Source organism: Apus apus, chromosome 2, assembly GCF_020740795.1.
Source record: "Apus apus isolate bApuApu2 chromosome 2, bApuApu2.pri.cur, whole genome shotgun sequence".
In the NCBI taxonomy this organism is placed as follows: domain Eukaryota; kingdom Metazoa; phylum Chordata; class Aves; order Apodiformes; family Apodidae; genus Apus; species Apus apus.
The window spans coordinates 134062977-134083968 of record NC_067283.1 but is presented as its reverse complement, the minus strand read 5'-3'; the positions used below and the strand labels follow the sequence as shown (position 1 = coordinate 134083968).

The 20992-nt window shown below is 41.8% G+C and overlaps 1 protein-coding gene across 1 annotated transcript in view; it reads right to left on the bottom strand.

The window, feature by feature from the left end:
• LAPTM4B (lysosomal protein transmembrane 4 beta) overlaps positions 1-20992 on the bottom strand; it is a 58631-nt gene that overhangs the window by 10259 nt on the left and 27380 nt on the right. Inside the window, exons 5-6 of the mRNA XM_051612368.1 lie at positions 16996-17094; positions 9020-9115 (exon numbers count right to left, since the gene is read on the bottom strand). Coding sequence (XP_051468328.1) covers positions 9020-9115; positions 16996-17094 — 195 coding nt within the window. The remainder of the gene's footprint in view (positions 1-9019; positions 9116-16995; positions 17095-20992) is intronic.

Sequence of the window (20992 nt, the reverse complement as noted above, 5' to 3'; positions counted from 1 at the left end):
CAAAATCATCTGTGCAAAGTTAGAGTTGGTATGCTTTGTTTTCCATTGACAAAACAACTTGTTTATTCCGAGACACCAGCTCTCCAAGACACTATTTAAGAAACTTTACATGACTGTATGGATTTCTGTAACGAAGCAGCAGAATGTTTTCAGCACTCCAGATAGAGGAAGGAATGTCTATACTACTAGGACACAGCAATATTTAGGGACAGATTGTGATTACCCTTGCGTGGGAAGAAAATTGGATTCAGGAAGCCATTGTCTTTTTCCATCATGTGTAACCTCATAAAACTCATTCAGAATAATGGTGCAATTACCGTCTCCATTCAAAGACAAGGAAGGATAGTCCAGCTCTGGCTGTAGAAGTCTTTTCTGCATCTTGGCCAGCCCTCTACTGCTGCATCTCTAGTTGTGCATCATGATTTTATACAGATAGAATATACTTATTTTTCCAATTTTTCCTTCATTTTTTTTTGAAATGAGCAGTTGCTGGAAGAGCACGTGCTTTCACACAGGGTACTTACCTGCATATCATCAGTATTGAAGACTTCAAGTATTCTTTGCATAACAAATAGTTGATGTATTGTCCTGAGTCCAGAGACTGTGACAGCCCACTGATCTTTCAATGGACTTGTTAATTACTAACCTGCATCTCTTTCTAACCTCATGTCCTCTTATGATTACACTGTGTACCTCACTCAAGAGTCAACATGACAGGAACCTAGGAACAGCTCACAGGGGAAAGCCAAACTGTTTAACAAGACTGGTCATCTCCCGGGAACATGGTTGTCACAGCCATGCTCGCATTGCAGATACTGCTGGAAAGGCTTCTGTCTCATCTTCATCTCACCAGATGGACCACTCTTCCCTATCAATATATATCTAGGGATGTGGAATGACCCAATGTCAGTTTTTGGGTACCGCAACAGAGACATGAGCCAGCTGTAAATTTTGGAGGTAGATTTTAAAGTCTCATTATAATATTTGGGAGCAGTAAGATCTAGGATTTTGAGATGACCAGTCTCTAGTTTTGTCTTCCATACATATTTTTCACTAATATTTATTTTTATACAAACACATTATTTTGGTATCACTATTAAAAAGTAAGGCATAATATTGTCATAGAAAATACAGATGTTCTTGCACAGGGTACTTAGGCATTTCCTAGTGGGTGCTGGAGAGAAAGCTTTGTTTATAACCAAATTGTTATAATACTGTGTTAAAACTCCAAAGGACTAGTGTCAGGGAAGTTGATGAACTGATAGCTTGAGGTAAAAGTCTTATGTTTATATAAAAATCCAGTACCGTTAATAAATCACATCTGTAAAGGACCTGCCAACCAGAAACTCCCACAAACTTTCCCAAATCAATTACATTTGGTGTATGAATGCCCACTCAGACTTGCTCTTTCTGAAGTTGAGTGTTTGCCACAGAGTTCATTTAAAGCAGACCTCACTTTCCTCACAGCTCCTAAGACAGAGGACCAAAACCAGAAGAGCCGTGCAGTTTTGAGACAGACAGCAGTGGACAGTCCCGTGTCCATAAAGGGTCCTGAGGGAGGCTGGGGAAGAGTGCAGTTGCTGTGTGGGAATCATTAAAATGAACTGAAATCAGACTGAAAGAATGGTCCAGAAATCACCAGAAGCCATTAAAAACCACAGGAAGTCAAACTGCTCAATTATTGTCACACCCTCAGCAAAACAACCGCAGCCTGGTGCTGCTGCCTGGTAGGGAGCCGAGTGCTGCCTTCACGCAGTGTCTAGGAGAGCAGTGCCACCTCCTGAACCACCTGCAGCCGCAGCTCTCTCCCACCCAACTGCTGGCTGACGTTCTTTCTGCATCTGCCCAGCTGGGAAAGTCTTGGCAGAGAGGCTCAGGGATGCAGGGCCTGGGATGTGCGGGGAGTTCCTCCTCCGCTTGGCAAAGGCCAGGCTTGCGCAGCGCCAGGGGATGCGGCGCGAAGACACCAGGTGAGCTAGTGCTGGAGCTGGAGGCAGGACTGCCCCTGGGAAGAGCAGCTCTGCAGAAGGGCAGGGCTTCTAGCATGGGCCAACTATATGGCTATAAAGCCACCACGTAGCTCGCTGCTGCTGGGACTTTGCCTCTTGCACCCTGCTGCACTTGTCTGCTGAGCAATACCTGCCCGAGTGAACGCAGGCGCCCCTGTCCTTCCTCGCACAGTGTAACTACAGCCTGAGCCTGGCCTGGAAAATTCACATAGGGCTCAGCTTATACACCCATCTAGCCTTGGCAACAGGGATTTAAGTTGTCATCAGTTTTTGCCACACTGATACATATCCTTGGAATTATACCAACGACTTAGACTCGTTTTTTGAAGCCCACAAAACAGCAGCTGCCAGATGGTAATGAATCAAGCCTGTTAGGAAAAAAAGGGTCTGCAAAGTAACGCTGCAAATTCATAAACACTGGTTTTTCCTACATTGCAACACTCCCAATTAGTGAATCCAAAAAGATCTGGAAGATTTAAATTACACATTCCCATTTCATGTCTGCTTTTTAATCTAATTATGAACACTGAGAACAGATTTTTCTATTTCTATTGCAAATCTCTTGTGAATTTTCATGTATTAGAGTAATTCCAGTATCTGAGCTGCAAACATAAATACAGCTTTTGTGCTTAAAATAAAAATCTACTGGGGAAAATAGATAAACATGTATATTTTAGTCTTGTAATTTAACTTGTAAGTAAATATACTGACCGTAATGAGAAGTAAAAATGTTTTGGAAATCTTATTTTTAAACTTAAAGAGAGTATTTGCCCCAAACTGACACTGTTAATAGCCTGTTCCAAACAGCACAGCTGGGTTCTGACAGCAGCCACCTAGGAATAGGTGCAAACTGTAACATGAAGTGTGATTAGCAAACAGCACTAAGTAATGGAGCAAACAGGCAGCATGACACAATTCAGACCAGAAGGAACGCTGGATTTTAGGACAAAATCCTTCCATAAACAAGGAAGAGCTGAGTATAGATGATAAGATGAGAAAGTTAAAAAAAATTAAAAAGAAAAGAAGGAAAAAAACACGTCTCTTCACTAAGATTAAAGGACAACTGACAAGGGCTGGGACTCACTGCAGTTAGAATATGAAATGCTGGAGTAGCTGAACAGCCATTTGTTGGCAAGTGCAGACTGTTGTGATACTTTTCTGCAACTCAAACAGAAGAGGAAGAAGTGCATGTGTTGCACATGCACACTAGCAAGACATGAACGCTGGCATCCACACAGTGCCTGGACCCTTTGAAGATTCTCTGATTAAAGACATTGCTCTGGGGATGTTTATAAGTGCAATTCTGCAGAAAAATGGATCCAGCCTTTCAACCACACTCCCACATCTCATGTAGACTACTGCATATGGTCACTAGCTAATCACCCCCTTACTTCAAGCATTGCGTAGTTCTGCTTACAGCCTTTTTTTCTTTTTCCTTACCCTTGCTTCTTCCTCCTCTTCTCTGCCTCCCATTTTACATGCTTTACCTCCTGCAGGTTTCATTGGTTTCTACTTGGGAAGGTCAAAGCTTCTGGATTCAGCTGGAGGCCCTGAGGAGGGCTCAGAGAGTGAGTCATGCCATGAGTACTCATCTGTGGTGTTAGCTTGCTTTGAAGCATGTTCATGGTTACTGCCTCTGATCTAGTGGCCCAGTAATAATGTGATGCATACAAACTGCCCCACAAAACCACAAAACCAGCTACCTGGAGAACACTGCCTGGTTTGTATGATTTTTATGCCATGTTGTGGAAAATATCTTTAAAGCAGCATTTTTCTCCAAGTTGCCTTTTACTCTGACATACACCATGCCAAAACTGGCTCAGTAGTAGGAAATAACAGGTCCAAAGCACCTATCAGAAACAAGAGCTCTTATTCATGGCTTGTCAGCCTCTGGGCTTCATCTCATGCTTCAGTCTGTTTAATGGGCATGAGTCGAAGGGTCCTTCTCTCCATCCATAGCCAAACTAATCACCTTTCACACATGTAGTATAACACAATAACACAAAGAATGGCTCTCCCAGCCTTACCAAATAATATTCTTCCTCTGCTCAGAGGAGTCAACCAGCAGGAATGAACCTAACTCTGCACTTCTCAAATATTTCTCCAATTGCTTTGAGAAAGAGAGAGCAAACAAAAGTGTTGACAGATTAATTACAGGCTACTTAGTTGATGTCATGTCAACAGAAGGAATATATCTGCATTGAAAAAATGAGTAACTTACTAACCATTGAGGATAAATGTATGTAAGATAGGATCCACTGGAGAGATTTGATAAAGTATGTAAGTATCTAAATTCCACTTTGAAGAGAGATTTATGGCTTTACACTTTATCCCTACTGGCAGCATGACCAAGGATGAAACTTCCATTGATTGGCTTCAGTGAGAGCTAAAAATAAACGAAATTAAAACCCCTGAGTGTCCATGAGCACAAAGGAGCTGTTCCTGCTCTGGAGAACAAAATGTCTGACTTTGGTTTATCTTCTGCATTTGTATGCTGACAGTTTTCCCAAATCGGATGAATGTTTCTATGGTACTGCTGTCACAGTTTAAATTAGTGTAGAAAATTCATCTTCAGCAGTTGGCAGGAAAAAGCAATCCGAGTTTGGGAAAGTGGAAAGAATTATCTTCAGGTTACTATGGTTCACTGCGCGGGAGCCACCTTACTGTCATGGCAAAATCCCCTACAGATACCTCCAGAAACCGAGGGGAGAGAAGTGTTGGAAAAACACTTGGAGAGGTGACTCTGCTGTGACTAAGGTGTACAGCTGGATCCCCAGGTTTTGGTGTTATCAGCCCCTGAAGCATAAGAGTGTCATGTCTTCCCACAGGTTGGGCCCAGGCCATTCCCACACCCAGCACCGGCTGGTCCCCCCACCCCATGACACTTCTGTTCTTGGAGCAAAGCCGGGTGCGTTCATGTGGTGCCAAATTTTGATGAGGGCCACAGAATGAGGCCCTCTCACCTCACAGGGGCAGCAGGAATACCCCATCCACAGCCTGCAGTGGGGAGGACATCTGTTTGTTCCAGATGGCACCCTTGCAAAAAGGATGGCTTAAACCACTTAGGCTGAGTGACAAAAATCAGATTATCTGGTAGCCCGTAACTGTAGCGGTGAGGTTAGTTACAGGTCAGATCTATGGGCATTATTTGTAAGAACAAGTTTGATCGGGGGAATTAACTGGAAATTTCTGTGCTGGGCACTTCCCCCCAGATCAGTCTGCACTTCAGGTGTTCTCAAGGCTTTTAGTAGTATGAAAATTAGCAACAAGGCAGAGACAAAGCTGAATATTTTTAAAAATAATGTATTACTGAATTGAGGACTGGTACCATAGAGGAGTTGTTGGAGAAGATCTCAGAAGGAGCAAGAGAGAAGGTATGACAGACATAGGAGAGTGCCAGCGACTGGCGTTGGCAGAGCAATCCTGCATGAGGACAAAAACCACAAAAGCTCATCTCTTGAAAAGACAGATCAGTAGATTTCCACCACACAAGCCAAGAAGACGGATGGAGGCTGCTGTTGAGATCTGTACACTCAGTATGAATTTACATAGTTATGATGGACTTGCTTTAGACAGAAACTGGGGAAGCTAATTGTGAGACCCACCAAGGACTTTCAAGTAATCATAACAAAATGTTAATTGTTGATGGCTATTTAACTGTGATTTAAAAGTGTTTTATCCATTTTTTTTTCCATTTTCAGTACAAATCCCGCAGGCATACAGAATTTTGAATTACTGATGAATTGTTATTGAAGGCAGAGACTTCTTTTTTCCCCAGAGTGCAAATTGTAATAGAAATAAGGTATATATTTCATTTTAAAGATATTTTTCTAAGACAGCTCTCCCAAAAAATGTAAGACAAAGTAATAAAATATTTGTAGTAATAAATTTCTTAGCTTCATTAAAAATATTTATGTAACTGCAGAAGGATTTTGTATTTCTAATAATCCCAATACATAAACCAGAGCTTCTAAGTCTGGCTGTAAACCAGCCAATGTCCAAACTCTATACAAGATGGTTTTTTGTAATACAGAGTCTAGTACTTGCAAACTTAATAATTTAAAAATAATCTTGTCTGTAGAGTGTAGATGAGATGCATTAATTACTATGCAGTACAAGGGACATTAGCAGGTAGCAGCTGGTATCTGATCTCTAGATTTTGGAAATACTGGGATATATTTAAAATTTGTTATTGTAGCTATAATACCCAGTCTTGTATTTAAGCTGAGATTTTCACTTCCATTTGTACAGATTGGTATTCTTTCAGCTAATGCTGAAGATAAATATAAACCAAAAAACATATCTGAAGAAGATAATATACCCTGCAGATACGACCTTCAGCTTTGTTGGAATTCAGGTAGCAGGTTTGATTCTAAAAATAATGTTCCTTTCAAAACAGAGGGCAGAGATTGACCCACATTTTTTAAGAAACTTGTAGTTCATAATTTAAACAGATGTTGGTATGAAGAAGCCCTGCCAAAAGCCATTTCTGAGCAACAGTAAGAATTAAAAGACATTATTTTAATACAAAAGTACACTTGAATGTTGGGGCAAATACATAGCATTTCAAAATTTCATGATATCTTCAAGAGTCCTAAACTAGCCAAGATCCTCAGCATTCAACTTTCAAAGCCCTGTCATTCCACATTTCATTTTGAAGCCATTTTTATCCAGCTGTGCTGAGCTTAATTTTTTTCAGTCATGTGAATAGGCATTTTTGCTGATGCCTCTCAATGTAGGCATAGCAATGAAAATAGTATTTGAGTCTGTGATTTGGGAGACTAAAGGGAGAGAAGAACAATCTTCTGTTTCACAGTGGGGCATGATGAGGATTTAACCCTACAAATGGTTGCTCCTTGCTGAAGCTCAGCAATGAGCATAAGAAAGAGGCTTCTCAGGAGCACATCAGCTCCCCCATCACAACATTGCTGAGTGCACTGTGCTGGTGGATGTTCATGCAGCTTGTCAGGGAAGGATGTGTAAGATATGGAGACTGTCACGTAGGGATGAAGGAGCCCATCCTGACTGGAGAGAAGAGGTCAAACATGGGTTTGAGTGAAGCTTGCCTCCACTCTAAATAAATAATTAAAAACCCAGGCTGATAGTAACTCTCTCTCCTCCTGCCTCTCTGTCTGGGCCTGAGAACCTCTTCCACAGCAGCACAGCTCCTGAGCCTTTCTGTACTCCCAGACAAGAATTGCTGGGTGAATTTTTTTGTTAGCTGATAAATTCCCAAACAGCTCTTTCTATAGCACCTGATCTAATGTCATCTCATAGAACATACTTAAGAAAGAATGAACAACAAATGCGTCACACCTGAAAGCAAGAGATTCTGACTGTATTCAAATTATGGAAGTGTAAATAATGAGGAAAGAAGAGTCCAATGGTGAGGGCACTAGCTAGAAACACACAGCCTTTCTCAAAACCTGCCTCTGTCATAACTGTCTTGTAAAATCAAGATAAGCAAAGTTAAATTCAACTCTCAGTGTAAAAATATGTAATCTGTAAAAGGGACAGAAGGGCTTCCTTTCCTCAAAGAAACACAAGTGCTTTAAAGATAAGGAGGCAGCTCAGAGCACTTTGGTAATTACTAAATACAAAAGTACCAAGAAGAGTTTTGGTAACCAGGCATCTCTGAAAGCCTCCAGTCTTTTGGTTTGTAAAGGCAGCCGTGGAGCAGGTGGTTCCAATGTAGCTTTTAAAAAGAACAGGAAATCCTAGTTTCCCAGATAATCCAGCTGATTCTTTCCCACCACCAAGCCTTCCAGTTCTGTGGATTGTAGAGTTAGCAGTGCTGGAAGCTGAGTTACAACTAGTGACAGGCTGAACAAAAGAGCTATCAAAATTATTTCACATAAAACTCCCAGTTTTACTGAAAGTAGATTCCAGCAGAGAAAGCAGTAATACTTATTAGCTTTCAATAAACCCATATTTTTATGCATAAATGTCTTGGTTGCCAGCTCTACTCAGAGTCTGTAAAACTTACGTTTTTTTTAAAGCTCCAGGTATTGAAGACAAATTACTATGCCAGTGTTACAACTTTTATGTAAAAGTAGTAATAGTTTTTTAAGCCCTTGTGGCTGCACAGGAATTGCTCATTCCAGTGTTTTAAAATTGATGGTCTAATACCTCAGCATGTGGAAACCACCCACGTTACGAAAACCTGGGGAAGGCAATCCTGAAATTTTACTCAGATGATCCAAAGGACCAAGTTCATGCTGCTCTCATTCTCTTATGTAAATGGTGTAAAGATCTCACCCCAGGGACCAATTTGGCACAGTGCCCCCAGTGTGTAGTCTGGGTGGAACAGGGCAGCGCCACGGAAATACTGCCTCAAACAGCTTTCCAGGGACGCTTTCCTCTTTTGTTCCTTCAGTGCTTTCTGCAACAAGCTGCACATTGCTTAGCATATGTATGCACGTCCTGTGCATACATGTCATGACTAAATTACTATAAAGTGAACTGACATCTTATGTTCTTTCAGATTAAATTCTGTTTATGTAGTTATTTTATGTTGATCTTTGTTTCATTCTGGCTCCTTACTATACAGAATCCTTCATGCACTGGGAAATGAACCACTGAACTTTTGTTGCCTTTTAGCTCCTCTCTGTGAGTGTGTAAAGCACTACACCAGATGTTGAGTGTCCTAAATCACAGTTTCTACAGTTAAATCCACATTTCACGGCGGGTGTAGACCATGGCACCCCTGGGTCTTAAACAGTCACCCTGCTGTCCAGATCATCACAACTGGGGTCATTGCTGGGGTCATGAGGCAAGCTATAGTTTAGACTTTAAAAAGATTATTTAACAGACTATATGCAGAAAATAAAACCATAAACCATAAACAATAAAATGGCACACCAGTCTGTTGAATCTCAAGTCTAAACATAACCAATAGATGAGGACTCTCCAAGAAATTCGGAAGGTTACCTAAGAAGTTAGAAATTAACATGAAAGAAAGCTGTTACATGCATAATATTAGACAAATGTTTGTGACCTGACATTCTTACCGCAGTGTCGTTGGTGGTAATGTACACCAACACATCCGAGTTGTTCCTGCTGTTGATGTATCGGTAACAGTTCCACACGCAGCTTATCAAGTAACCCTGCAAAGAGAAGGGTTTTCTTATTCTGTGCAGAAAATAAGCCACATATGGGATTTTTTTTTCTGTTAGAACATTTCTATTCTTACATAAAGAAGAATATGAGCCTAACAGAAGCACAGGACAGTCACTTTGTGGGTTGCAGTAGCTGTAAGTGTGTGGAAGGGCTGTGTGAGTCATTCAACACTGTTTCTCATACTGATAGAGTTGGGGTTGTTCAGTGTTCAGAAGGCTCCAGGGAGACCTTACTGTGGCCTTTCAATAAATAAAGGGGGCTTATAAGAAAGATGGAGAGAAACTTTATACCAATGCCTGTAATGACAAGACAAGGGACAATGGTTTTAAGCTGAAAGAGGATAGATTTAGATTAAACATAAGGAAGAAACTTTTTACAATGAGGAGTTGGAACAGGTTGCCCAGAGGAACTGTGGATGCCCCATCCCTGGAAGTGTTCAAGGTTGGGTTGAATGGGGCTTTGAGCAACCTGGTTTAGTTAAAGATGTCCCTGTGTATGGCAGGGGTGTTGAACTAGATGACCATTAAATTCCCTTCTAATCCAAACCATAGAATCATAGACTCATAGAATGGCTAGGGTTGGAAGGGACCTTAAAGATCATCTAGTTCCAACCTCCCTGCCATGGGCAGAGACACCTCACACTAGATCAGATTGCTCAGAGCCCCATCCAACCCAACCTTGAACACTTCCAGGGATGAAGCTTCCATAGCTTCCCTGGGCAACCTGTTCCAGTATCTCACCACCCTCACTCACACTAAAGAATTTCCTCCTAATTTCTAACCTAAATCTCCCCTCCTCCAGTTTTAATCCATTACCCCCTGTCCTCTCACTACAGGCCCTTGTAAAAAGTCCTTCCTCAGCTTTCCTGTAGGCCCCTTAGGGTACTGGAAGGCCACTTTGTGATTATATGCTTCTGGATACAATTATGGATACTTGTGTTGCACTATGAGCTGCTCCATGTAGGCAGAGATACTGCAGTCCAGAGCTATCTGAATGAAGTTTACTATTGCAGATATTCGATATTACAGCATGCCTAACACAGACTAATTGTTTTGAAAAGAAGCAGTTTCTTTGGGCCTGAATATAGCTAAAGTAACATAATTTTGTGTATAACCTCCATTTTACTCAAACGAGCAAGTCACATATGCTGGCTTACTTCCTTATACCTCTCTAGAAATACAGAGAGTTGTGAGTCCAGTCTGACACTTTGTTATTGTGCATGAGATATTGCCCTATCAGCAGGGGTGAGTCTTACAACACAAAATTAGGGTAAAAGTTAGACTGTGACATAAAAAGAGAAGGCACTGCAGATGCAGAATGTCTTGGGGACAGGAACAGTTAGTCAACATAAACCAGTTTTGGATTCCTCTGTGGTAAGGATGTTTAAATATTGCCAACTGGGTGTTAGTAGAAAGCAGAAGCAAACTCCAGTAAAAACAGCACAAGCAAGCTGACGATTGAAGAATCATCAAGCAAATGGCAGGAAACTCTCCTTGTGAGTGGAAGCCTGGCCAATGACTATATGATGATTGTGTATATCACCTGCATTGTTTCAATACTCTGTTTCACTTAATTGGACATTAAATAAATGTATTCCATATGACTAGAATGGTCTAAGGTCTTCCTATTCTTGCCTGACTAGAGAAAATTGTACTATGTGAAAGTTTTTACTGAAATCTGAAATTACTTCTGACCTTTTAAACGCCATTACAAATACTTAATTTTTTCAGTATAAAGCAATAAAACTTGATATTGCATAATTCATCCTATCATAGGATCATAAACTTCACTAGTTTTGTTCTTGGAGCTCACTTGGCTCTGGATAGGGCTGCTGCCTGGCAAACAACTAGTTGTCCCCACATTTTTAAAAACTGTTTGGGCAAAGTGCTGACATCCATTATCTCCTTCACCAGCAGGAGAGGTTCCAGTTTGGCCAGCAAAGATGAGCAAAGTGACTGGAAGGAAGACAGGAGGCAGTAACAGATGTGGAGGAATGGGAGCAAGATCCTCAGCATGGCAGAGACAAGACTAATGGGACTAGGCAGTTTAGTCTGGAGCTTTCTGGTTGCCATGCAGTCACACTTGGCAGTGATGAGGAGAAAAATGTCTTTTGATAGTGCCCAACTTATATTTTTACTGAGTAGGTTCTGCATAGCAGCTCTTTCACAAAGCTAGTGTGTGCAAATTAAACTGCCAGCAGTGGTCAGATTTGCATTTGTCTCTCACTCTGAGTGAGTCATATTTTTGTGACTCACTTGCACTGATGACCTTCCAAAAGCCTCTTATCCTTTTGAGCTGCCCTGTGCTTCCTGTGTCTCTAGAGCTGTCACACAGGAGGTGTGTTTTTTGGGATGCCACATGACTGACTGATGGCTTGCTTGCAGATCAGGAAGAGTTTTTTCCACTAGGGCTGAGTTGGCTGAAACCCAGTAAGTTTACTTCCTTTTCTTTACAGCATCTTACAGACCCTGGATGACTTGGAGGTGTTGCACACTTCAACAATACTTTCAACCATCAAATGGGGAGAGCAAAAGGCTTCTGGAGTGAGCTGAGTCCTTAGGGAAGGTTAGACTGAGTCTATAACCTGAGGGTATGCAAACCTGCCTCAGGCTACTGAAACAAGTGAGGTAAAGGCACATACATGGAGAGCTGCACCTTTTCCACGATTATAAGTAGTTCAGTAGCTTTCAGTGCTCGGATGCTATGTGCTGAGAAAGCATAAGAGTTAGTACAGAACAGAGACTCAATACAGTACACTTCTGTAGGGACACAGCCCATCTTCATAAGAAATGTTTTACATGAAGCTTAACTATTTACAAACCAGTTTCTGTACTGCTGTCAAAATGCAAAAAAAAAGGGAAGCCCCATTTCAGATAATGCAGTCTTATCTGGGAGAAGCTACTGGGGTATTTATTTTTGAATGCTGCCATTCCATTACATGTGGTCAATCAAACACATTTAAATCCATAATGAACTCCTACATCTCTTCCAGATCTGAGCACTAGCTCTAGTCAGCCCTGCTGCTAGATGCACCGGCTGTTTCTCAGTGAGTGATGTTTGTTTCAGCCCTTGAATTAAAGAGGTTGTCAGCCAGCACAAACCAAGTAAATGGCCTGGAGACACTGACCCACATACGGCTGAGAGTGGTGGCAGCTCAGAGCATGTCCTTGTTCAAGTGCTGGCCTGCTAATTTTGAGTCATGGAATCTCATTTTCCTCAACCTGTAATTTATTATTTACACTTATTCCTAATAATTGTTTTCTACTGATGCTGCTGCACTATTACATGATATTGCTGATTCAGTTACCTTTTTTTTTTTCCTGAAAAACTTGGCTGAGTTTTCAAAGGCTGCTTTAAAATGTATGGCTGACACACAGTATATAAATATATTGATTTTTCTCTCAGGAAGCCAATATTCACATTTGGAATAAGCCCTGTGTAAAAAGGCATTAAATCACTTCAGCCTAATCCACCCTTAGTGGTATTCACACACACCACAGCACAAGCTGCTGACAGACACCTTTTTTGGGGGCACAGCCCCAGTTACCACCATGCAAAATGATGGGTGCACAAGAAGGGCTGAGTGTGGAAATAGGCACTTGTACCTACTTCCACCAGCTTTCAGTCTTCCCATCTGAATGGTGGTAAATTATTTTAGCCCCTAAGAAACTGAAACCCACAAAACTTTATAACCCTGCCTCTTGCCATTGATGTTGCATATGCACCAGTTAAGCTGCAAAATAACAGTAATGTACTGCACGACTTAGGCTCATCAGACATGTGCCCGACCAACCGACTGACTGGCATGTTTGTGGAAATTAGAGGTTGCTGTATCCTGACATTTCTTTTAAGGCAGCAAAGGAAAGTCTGTGCTGATCTGGGTCACCCCAGCCCTCTGGGAAGCTCCCTCTCTGGCAGCAAGCGCAGGGCGAACGCTGCAGACCTGACAGAGCCCCCTTGGGTTTGGAGCTGTCAGCACCGAGTCCTGTTTCATTCTCCAGACACTTAGAAGTTTTCTATTGACAGAGCTGGGCTGGTCTTCACTAACTGGTGAAAATGAGATATAGATTTCTACACAAATGGAAATTTATATGAAGATTTCAGAGGGATCCTAATGGCAAACCAGCTGGCCATGTGTATTTCATGCATTGACGCTGCAGGAGGAGAAGCAAAGAGCTGCTGTGCAGATGAAACCTGCAATTAAATCCATCTTCTCAGCACACTAGGATGTGTAGAATGAGAATAAAGACAGCTGTACAAGAACCACTCCTTCAAACTACAATGAAATGCTGTGATTTAAAAGAATTAATGATGCCAAACCAAACCACTGGCCTGAAACACTTTAAATGGCACCCGATACAGGCCAGGCCATCCCCTGATAGCTCACAGTCACACGGAGCGGGGTACACAATTTAAAGAAAACGACCCCTGCTTTAGGAGGCTTCTCTTCCAAATCTGCCATCAGCAAGCCCAGTGCTGGGACCTGTCCCAGGTGGCAGCCTTGTGGCTCTGTGCTGGCTGTTCCTGTGAGTGGGAGTTGGAGCTTGGCTGCTGGGGCTGTGTAGGTACCAGGAAGGTAGTAGATGTCAAAGAGAGGTGCTACAGGCCAGGTTTTGCCCTGCCAGGGGCATCCCATACTAAGTCTTTCAGGATGAGCATAAAACTTCACTCTGCATCATGCTTTTCCATCTGCTGAGGACACCAGGATGTGCAGAGTGGTCTCAGCCCCAGGCTTGACACCTTGTACACGCAGATTTGCTGAAGACCAGCCTGTCTCACTGAACTGGAATATCTTTCAGCTGCCCAGCTTGGCAACTGCCTCTTCCTACTTCCTTTCTGGAAAAAGAAATGCCAAAAAAGAAGAGGAGGCCATACTCTGCAGCTGCAGAGTGCTCAGGGCAGCCTGAGGGGTTGATTTTGGTTGTTTGTGCTCACCTGAACCTAGATCATTTGAGGTTGGGGGGCTTAGCCCCCAGTGGGGAGGTTGAAGTCTCAATCATGCTGTCTCAGCAGCTGGGGCTGGCCAGAGGAAGCCAAGGTCCTGTTCCCCAAACCAGCTGCTGAGGAGGGAGCAATTCAAAAGCCACTGTGTTGGCCATATGCCATTTGAAAGCCTGTGTACATATATATAAATACATTTATGCTGCTGGATGTCCTTCCTCAGCCAGATAGGAAGCACTTGTGTTTCATGGTATGCAACTGGCTGAATTTCTAGACAAACACAATAAATGGTATAACACCGTTATCTCCATTTTGAAAGATTCTGCATGAAACCACCTGAAAAATCCATTAGCTGCTTCAAATCCAGGTAAATCCTAAGGACTAAAAAGGCAAGTGCTTGTGTGTGGTTAGCTGGCTTGCTTTCTTACTAAGCTCTCTTGTCCCCTTTCCCTTTTCACAACCCCATGACTGCAAAGCACAAACCCACCATCTAATACTGCTATGCCTTGATTTCTGCTCAGTAATGTTTTCCTTTGCATGTAGCTTTACCAAAAACAGGGGTCACGATGCCAAATGTTTCTGAGGAATTATGTGATTCTGTTTCATATTTCCCACCAGCTGAATGCAGCTTTTCCTATGTTACAATGTTTTAGTTTCTCTCCCTATTTCTAGTCTAACTCCAGAGGGAGAGTGAGCTCAAGCTTATTTTTATGCACAGTATCTTTTCAGTTTCAGTATATAAATGTGGTACCATCTGCTAAGTCAATCAGTGATTAAGTGTGATGCATTTGATAGTGTCCAGCTTTCTTTTCATGGAGCAGATTCCATAAATCTACATAGCAGCCCTTCTGGAAACATAAGAAATTCAAATGAAAATGCTAACTGGAATTAAACATGTGTTTCTGTGGGAGTCATATTTTTTGTAACTCCTTTGCAAGATAACATGTTGTTAGAATGAACATTCTGTGAACCACATATACTCTTGGAAAAAATATGTTAGCCACTTTAAAACAAAACAAGTCTTTTGCACTATTAATTTCTTAGGTTTCTTTTTTTTTCTGTAGTAAGTATTTTTGCCATTCCAATTTTAGTTGTGTTTCTTTTATAAGCTTGAGACTTCCTTGCCATACTTTGTCAATGAAATACCAGACCCACCTGGGGTAAAAACAAGCTCATGCTTGTGTCTGAGAAATTTAGAGAGCCCATCCCTTGTGGCACCTGACAGATCTGTGTATGTATTACATTCATACATATTGCTTAAAGGTGAAAAGAAAATAAATGGTACAACTGTGAACACATAAAGCTAGAAAGCTAGACTGCATTTCTAAATCACAAAAGAAAGTGAGTATCACATTCAACAGCACCTTAAAATACCCTGTCTGGGTTTTTTTTTGTTTTGTTTTTCTATTTTGAAGTAGCTTCAATAATCTAACTAACCTGTATTTCACAGTAGCTTTCCCTATCATGTTGTCAAATGTGTTGTCTGGAAGCAACATCCCTGGTGTCACTGTGGCTCTGTGGGACTTCTCTAATGCATAATTGCTCTGCAGAGAATGAGTAAGAACTATTGTGAAATAAAACCCAAAATGAGATATACAAGAATGGCAGCACTGTGCTGTGAGAAACTTGCAGAAGGGTACAAGAAGAGGGTAAACATACCAGCATACTTTCTAAGACATCCGAAGTTCAAGGCACTACTTGACCCACAAGTGGTTGTTTTTTATACCTCGATTTGTCTGACCTTTCTCTGAGCTTCTTTTGGACGTCTGCCCAACACAGGAGGTGGGGACCGACCTCGCTGGAGCACGAAGCTGAGTGCAGGGGTTTCATATGAGCCCTTTCTGGCTGCACTGGGTGATGCTACACCTCCTCTTCATCTGCTACTTGCTACCTCCAGCCCTCTCACCTGTGAGGTTTGCTTAACAGCAAATAAATCATGGCTCCCTGTGCCCTTTTGCTATCTAGTGTGACAGTCCTTTAGGTTGTCCCTCCTAGAAGGGACTGTTTGAATCTATTTACCTGCTCTACAACATCCTTTTTGAGATAGGGCACCAGAAGGGAATGCATGCTTCCAGAGGTGGCAGGCACCAGAACTGGCAAAGAAATCTTTGATTTCTGTTTTTTCTATTCCTTTCTCAATATTCTAAGCATTTAATTTACTTGTTTGACTAGAACTGAGCAGTAAGCTAATTATTTTCACAGATCTATCTATTACAGCTACAAGATCCCTTTTTCAGGTGGTCATGCTTAGTTCAGAGCCTAGTGCAGTGTCTGCAAAACAGGATTGTGCTTCCTCTGTGCCCATCACTTAGAATTTATCACCACTGAGTTTCTCTGCCATTTCTTTGCTCAGTCACTCAGTGTTGTGAGAGGCTTCTGCAAAGCTTTCTTGGCTGATTCGTTTCCCTATTTTGAATGACATTGCAAAAAATTGTTGGCATTAGATTTCCTTCTCCTTCCCAGATGTTTTATGAATGTATGGAACAGCATGGGTCCTGCTGTTGTAAAGACTGGTAATTTATCCTTATTGTCTACTTCCTAGATACAGTCTGTGAGATGACCTTTTCTCTTGTGCCTGTGCATGTCAGAGTGTTTCTTAAAGTATTTGATTAGAGAATCTGCCAAACACCTTTTGAAAAATCAAGAAGTCTGTATCAACAGGCTTTTCCTTGTCCACTTCTTCAAAAGATTTATGTGTCATAAGCCCCCACTACAAGCATCATGCTTCCCCATTGTGGCCTATATGTTCATGTGTTTGCCTGTGAGATTTTCTGCTTTTTTCCCACAATGTCTATCACTTTGCTTTGTATAGCTGTAAAGGCTGCCTGGTCTGTAGTTCCTGAGATCTCCTCTAAAGCCAGGCCTCCCAGCAAGGGACATTCCACCCACAATCAGAAGTAAACTTTATACACAGTAATGCACTTACCTTAAAAGCCAAAATGATGCTTATGAAAAGGAGGATAATCACAACCAGACACGTAGGGTTCACAGACATAATCTCTTCCTTGTAGGGAAAATTGGCAGGCTGCATAAGCAAGAATAAGCAAAACACTGCAAGTTAATCTCACGAGTCATCTAAGAGCCATTCAAATAGTGCACTTTATAATTAACAGCTTACAAAACTTTCTGTGATCTACTAAATCAGGAGCTCTCCGCACCAATAACCAGTTTCAATAAGTTTGGCTGAAACAGGCATTGTGAAGACTCAGCTGCCAAATGTTCCCTGGAGGGCTGAGGGATTTGCTTTTTGCTTTGTATGTGGTGGGGCTTTTCCTCTGTGCACACTGGGTTTCTATCTGACACAGACTAGCAAAGGACATCTCTCTGGGAGCTTTGCAGCAGGAAACTTGCAATCTTGGGCGATGGCAGGCAAGTCCTGTATTTATTAGCTAATCACTGGCACTGGTTGCCAAAGACCCCTGACACTTCCTTCCAGAAATTCAAAGCAGGAAAAGCTGGACAGCATGATCTTTTAACCTAAATATTTGATTGAAAGACATTGAGTCGATTCTGCTCCATCTTATTTAGGCTAAATTTGGGCTACTTCTCCAGGAGAAACAGTGCTGAGTGCATGCCTCATGGAGGCATGGGTCCTATGGGGGAGCACTGTCATGATTTCAAATCCAAACATGCTCCAGGTCCTTCTGTTATCTCACACACAAAATGGAGGTGACAGAATTAATCTTCCTACTTAGAGTAGGCTCTAGTGATTTACAGTTGTGAAACACTTTAGGATCATCAGCTGAAAAACAACCTCTAAATTTTTTTTTACTGTGTCTGTTACAGAAAACACACCCTTTAAAATGGATGTTCCAAATAAATTTGAAACATTGCAAGGCACAAGCTCCTGTTTCAGTTAGAATAAACCATTGTTCACAGAGCTACCCTCCACAAAAGATAGCTCTGCTTCAACAGTAGCTCATTATAACTGAATGCATCAGCTCCTTCTACACACAACCCCCTTTTCCCTTACAGGTCTAATTACTTAACCAGGCCAGCTCTGCATCCTTGTCAAGACAATTAACTAGACCGAGCTACAACTGTATTCTTAGCCATGTTGGTGTAACTCCTTAATACCCAGCACTCAGCTCAGTGCACCAGGAAATTCTCTCTTTTTCTGGACAGCTGCTAGTGAGAATAGCTCTTTATTTAGCATTTCCATGAACTGTTCAGAGTGTTTAACATCAACAGCAGCTGTAACCCTTTGCAGATAAATGTTACATAAGCCCATTTTCTGCTTCTTGACACAGTGTTTCTGTTCCTGTACAGAATTTCATGGCTGAAGTTTTTATCCTGTTATTTTCTGTGTTGAGGTACACCTTTTGTAGGAAACTAGCCTGCTGTAATTCAGTGGGTTGCTTCTTTTTTTTTTTTTTTTTCCCCACAGAAAGTTATTGCTACATGTAGTGGATGCAGTCACCCAGAGACCAAGAAAGCAAGAGTATATGCCAAGAAAAGTTATGCTGAAAAGTAAACACAAACCTTATATGCAGAAAATTTAAGTATCTATGCCATAGCCTGTCCTTCTGCTTGCAGGAGGAGGCCATGCACATGGTTAGAAAGTCCAAGTCATTTAAGGACAGACTAAAAAAACTGCCTGAAAACATGGGGTTTAGTACTGGCCTACCATTGAAAAACTAGTCAAACAAGTTTGTGAATGTACTAAAAAACTCCTAGAAAGGTTTTGGTCCTCCTACACTCCGGTTTTTGGGAACCAGTCACTGGTCAAAGTCTGGATGACCGCATGCTTGGATCTTGGCCATAACTTAATGGCTTGTTTCCAGATATCAATTCAACTGGATTTGCACAGGGGCAAGAGGAGGACAGGAAAGTGACCAAGAAAGTTCCCACTACCTTGAAGAGCTGGAACCTCTGCTGGAGCCATGAGCACTGGCCAAGTCTGGGTGCAGCATGTGATGCTGAGCAGTACCTGGTCCTCCCTTGTATCAGCAGTGTTTCAGGTGAAAGGACAATAATTCAGCATGGAAAGCAGCAAGCCAGGACAGCAAGTGAGGAGCAAATGCTGTGTTTTGTCCCCTTCAGGCTCAGCTTTCTGGGTCTCTGTCCTGAAGAGATGTGAGGTGTAAGCAAGCCCCAGCAAGGCAGTGGGTTCTGCATCCATGCTGTGGATACCCCCACCCACATGTGGCAGGGAGATCTTGATGCGGGGTGTAAAAACTGAAGCCCAGCACTTCCTAGAGCTTCTGCACTCAGCTAACTGTGTGGGCTGTAATAAATAGCTCAGGGGCAACAGGTCAGCATGGAAGAAACTCCCTTTGTTTGCTAACTGGGCTGGTGGCACCTGCCGACCAGATGATGTTTAACGCTGTCTTGCCCGGGCTGGCCTACGAGCAGCCTGATCTTGACAACTACAAACTCCTTCAGTGCAGTAGGAAAAGCAATTTATTCAACCTGCAGCTTTTGGCAAATAAGCATAAAAGATGGTGGGACTTGTCTCCGCTGGCTCCAGGCTCACCCGCTGCAGGCACCGTCACGGAGCCGGTGCCATCAGGAGACCCTTGGGAACCTTCCATGGCAGCAGATGCTCCAAATATCTCATTTACTCCCATGGAGAACACATATGAACAGTGGTTCAGAGGAATCAAAGACCGATTGCCTTCCACTGTCTGCAATGAAAAGTTTAAAGACTGATGTGGGTGTAACTTGGGAAGAGAAATTCTCCCATACTGGAGGTCTGCTCTCCTGTGCAGAGACCAGAAAATGAAATCCTGCTGCTGGGGAGGCCTTGGGCACTGGGCTCAGTGCTGTGACTTGTGGGAAAAGCTCAGTGTCAAATGTTGTGCAAGCTTTGATGAAGCTGAGACTGAAATATGACTGGATGGGGAAAACCAAGGCTGTCACTGGAAATAAGTGATTTTGCTGCACAACATGATGATATTTTCTATACAAACAAGAGGTAGTGGTAGTGGTGTGTCACTGGCATGCTAAAGTCATGATTTGAGGGCTGCATGCATAATATGCCTGGTTATTTTTCAGTTTAAGAAAAAAACTACACTTTATACATAGCAAAGTTCTATTAGACAAGTAAAAATAATATAAAACTTGCATGGAAAGTATATTTCTATGCATAGATATTGAATATATGCACAAGAAGAATGAAAAGGCCCGGGCTGAAGCCCTTTCTCATTCCTTCAGCCTGCTTGCATAAACGTCCATGTTTTCCTTCCCTTGGACCACAAAACCTGCACTTTAAAAGATGATGTGGATTCTCATTCAACAATTACAATCCACTGAGTATCAGAATCTTACAAAATTGAAAGAAAACAATGTGTCTGTAGGATTTTTAAAGCTCTGCTATAAATTCAGCAGTACTTCTTGTTTGGAATTTATAGAATGGCATTAAAATCTCAGTAAGGAAATTCCTTTTTTAAGCTTTAGTTGATACTAAAAATTTCCTTAGATTTAATCTCTTTTACATTCTCTAGATATTTCCCCTGGGATTTAAAAGCATGACTGATTCCACCTGAATTGTTAGACCACAGCGTTGCCAGTAGTCCCATAGTAAAGTTAATCAATATATTTTGAAATCTTCATTAGATTAACTGTAATAGTCCTGGACTTTAATAAAAAACAAGTTTGCATAACTCAGTTGCAGAAAAAGCCTGGTCTGCACTTCTGCTCCAATTCATTTTGTGTCCTGTTATCAGACAACAGAAGATTAAGTGCTTAATTCAAAGGCTTTAGAAAGCCCATATATCAAAGATTTAGTGGGCCTACAGATATGTGCTCTAGGTCCAACTGCTTTAGACCACTACTGTTCCAAGAAACAAAATTATTTTTATTTTACAAATGCTGGATTTCCTGTGTGTGAAGGTTTTTGTTTTTCTAGTGACAGTGATAATGACCAAGATGTCCAACATAACCCTTAGAAAGTTTTATCACGTGATCACCATACATTTCAA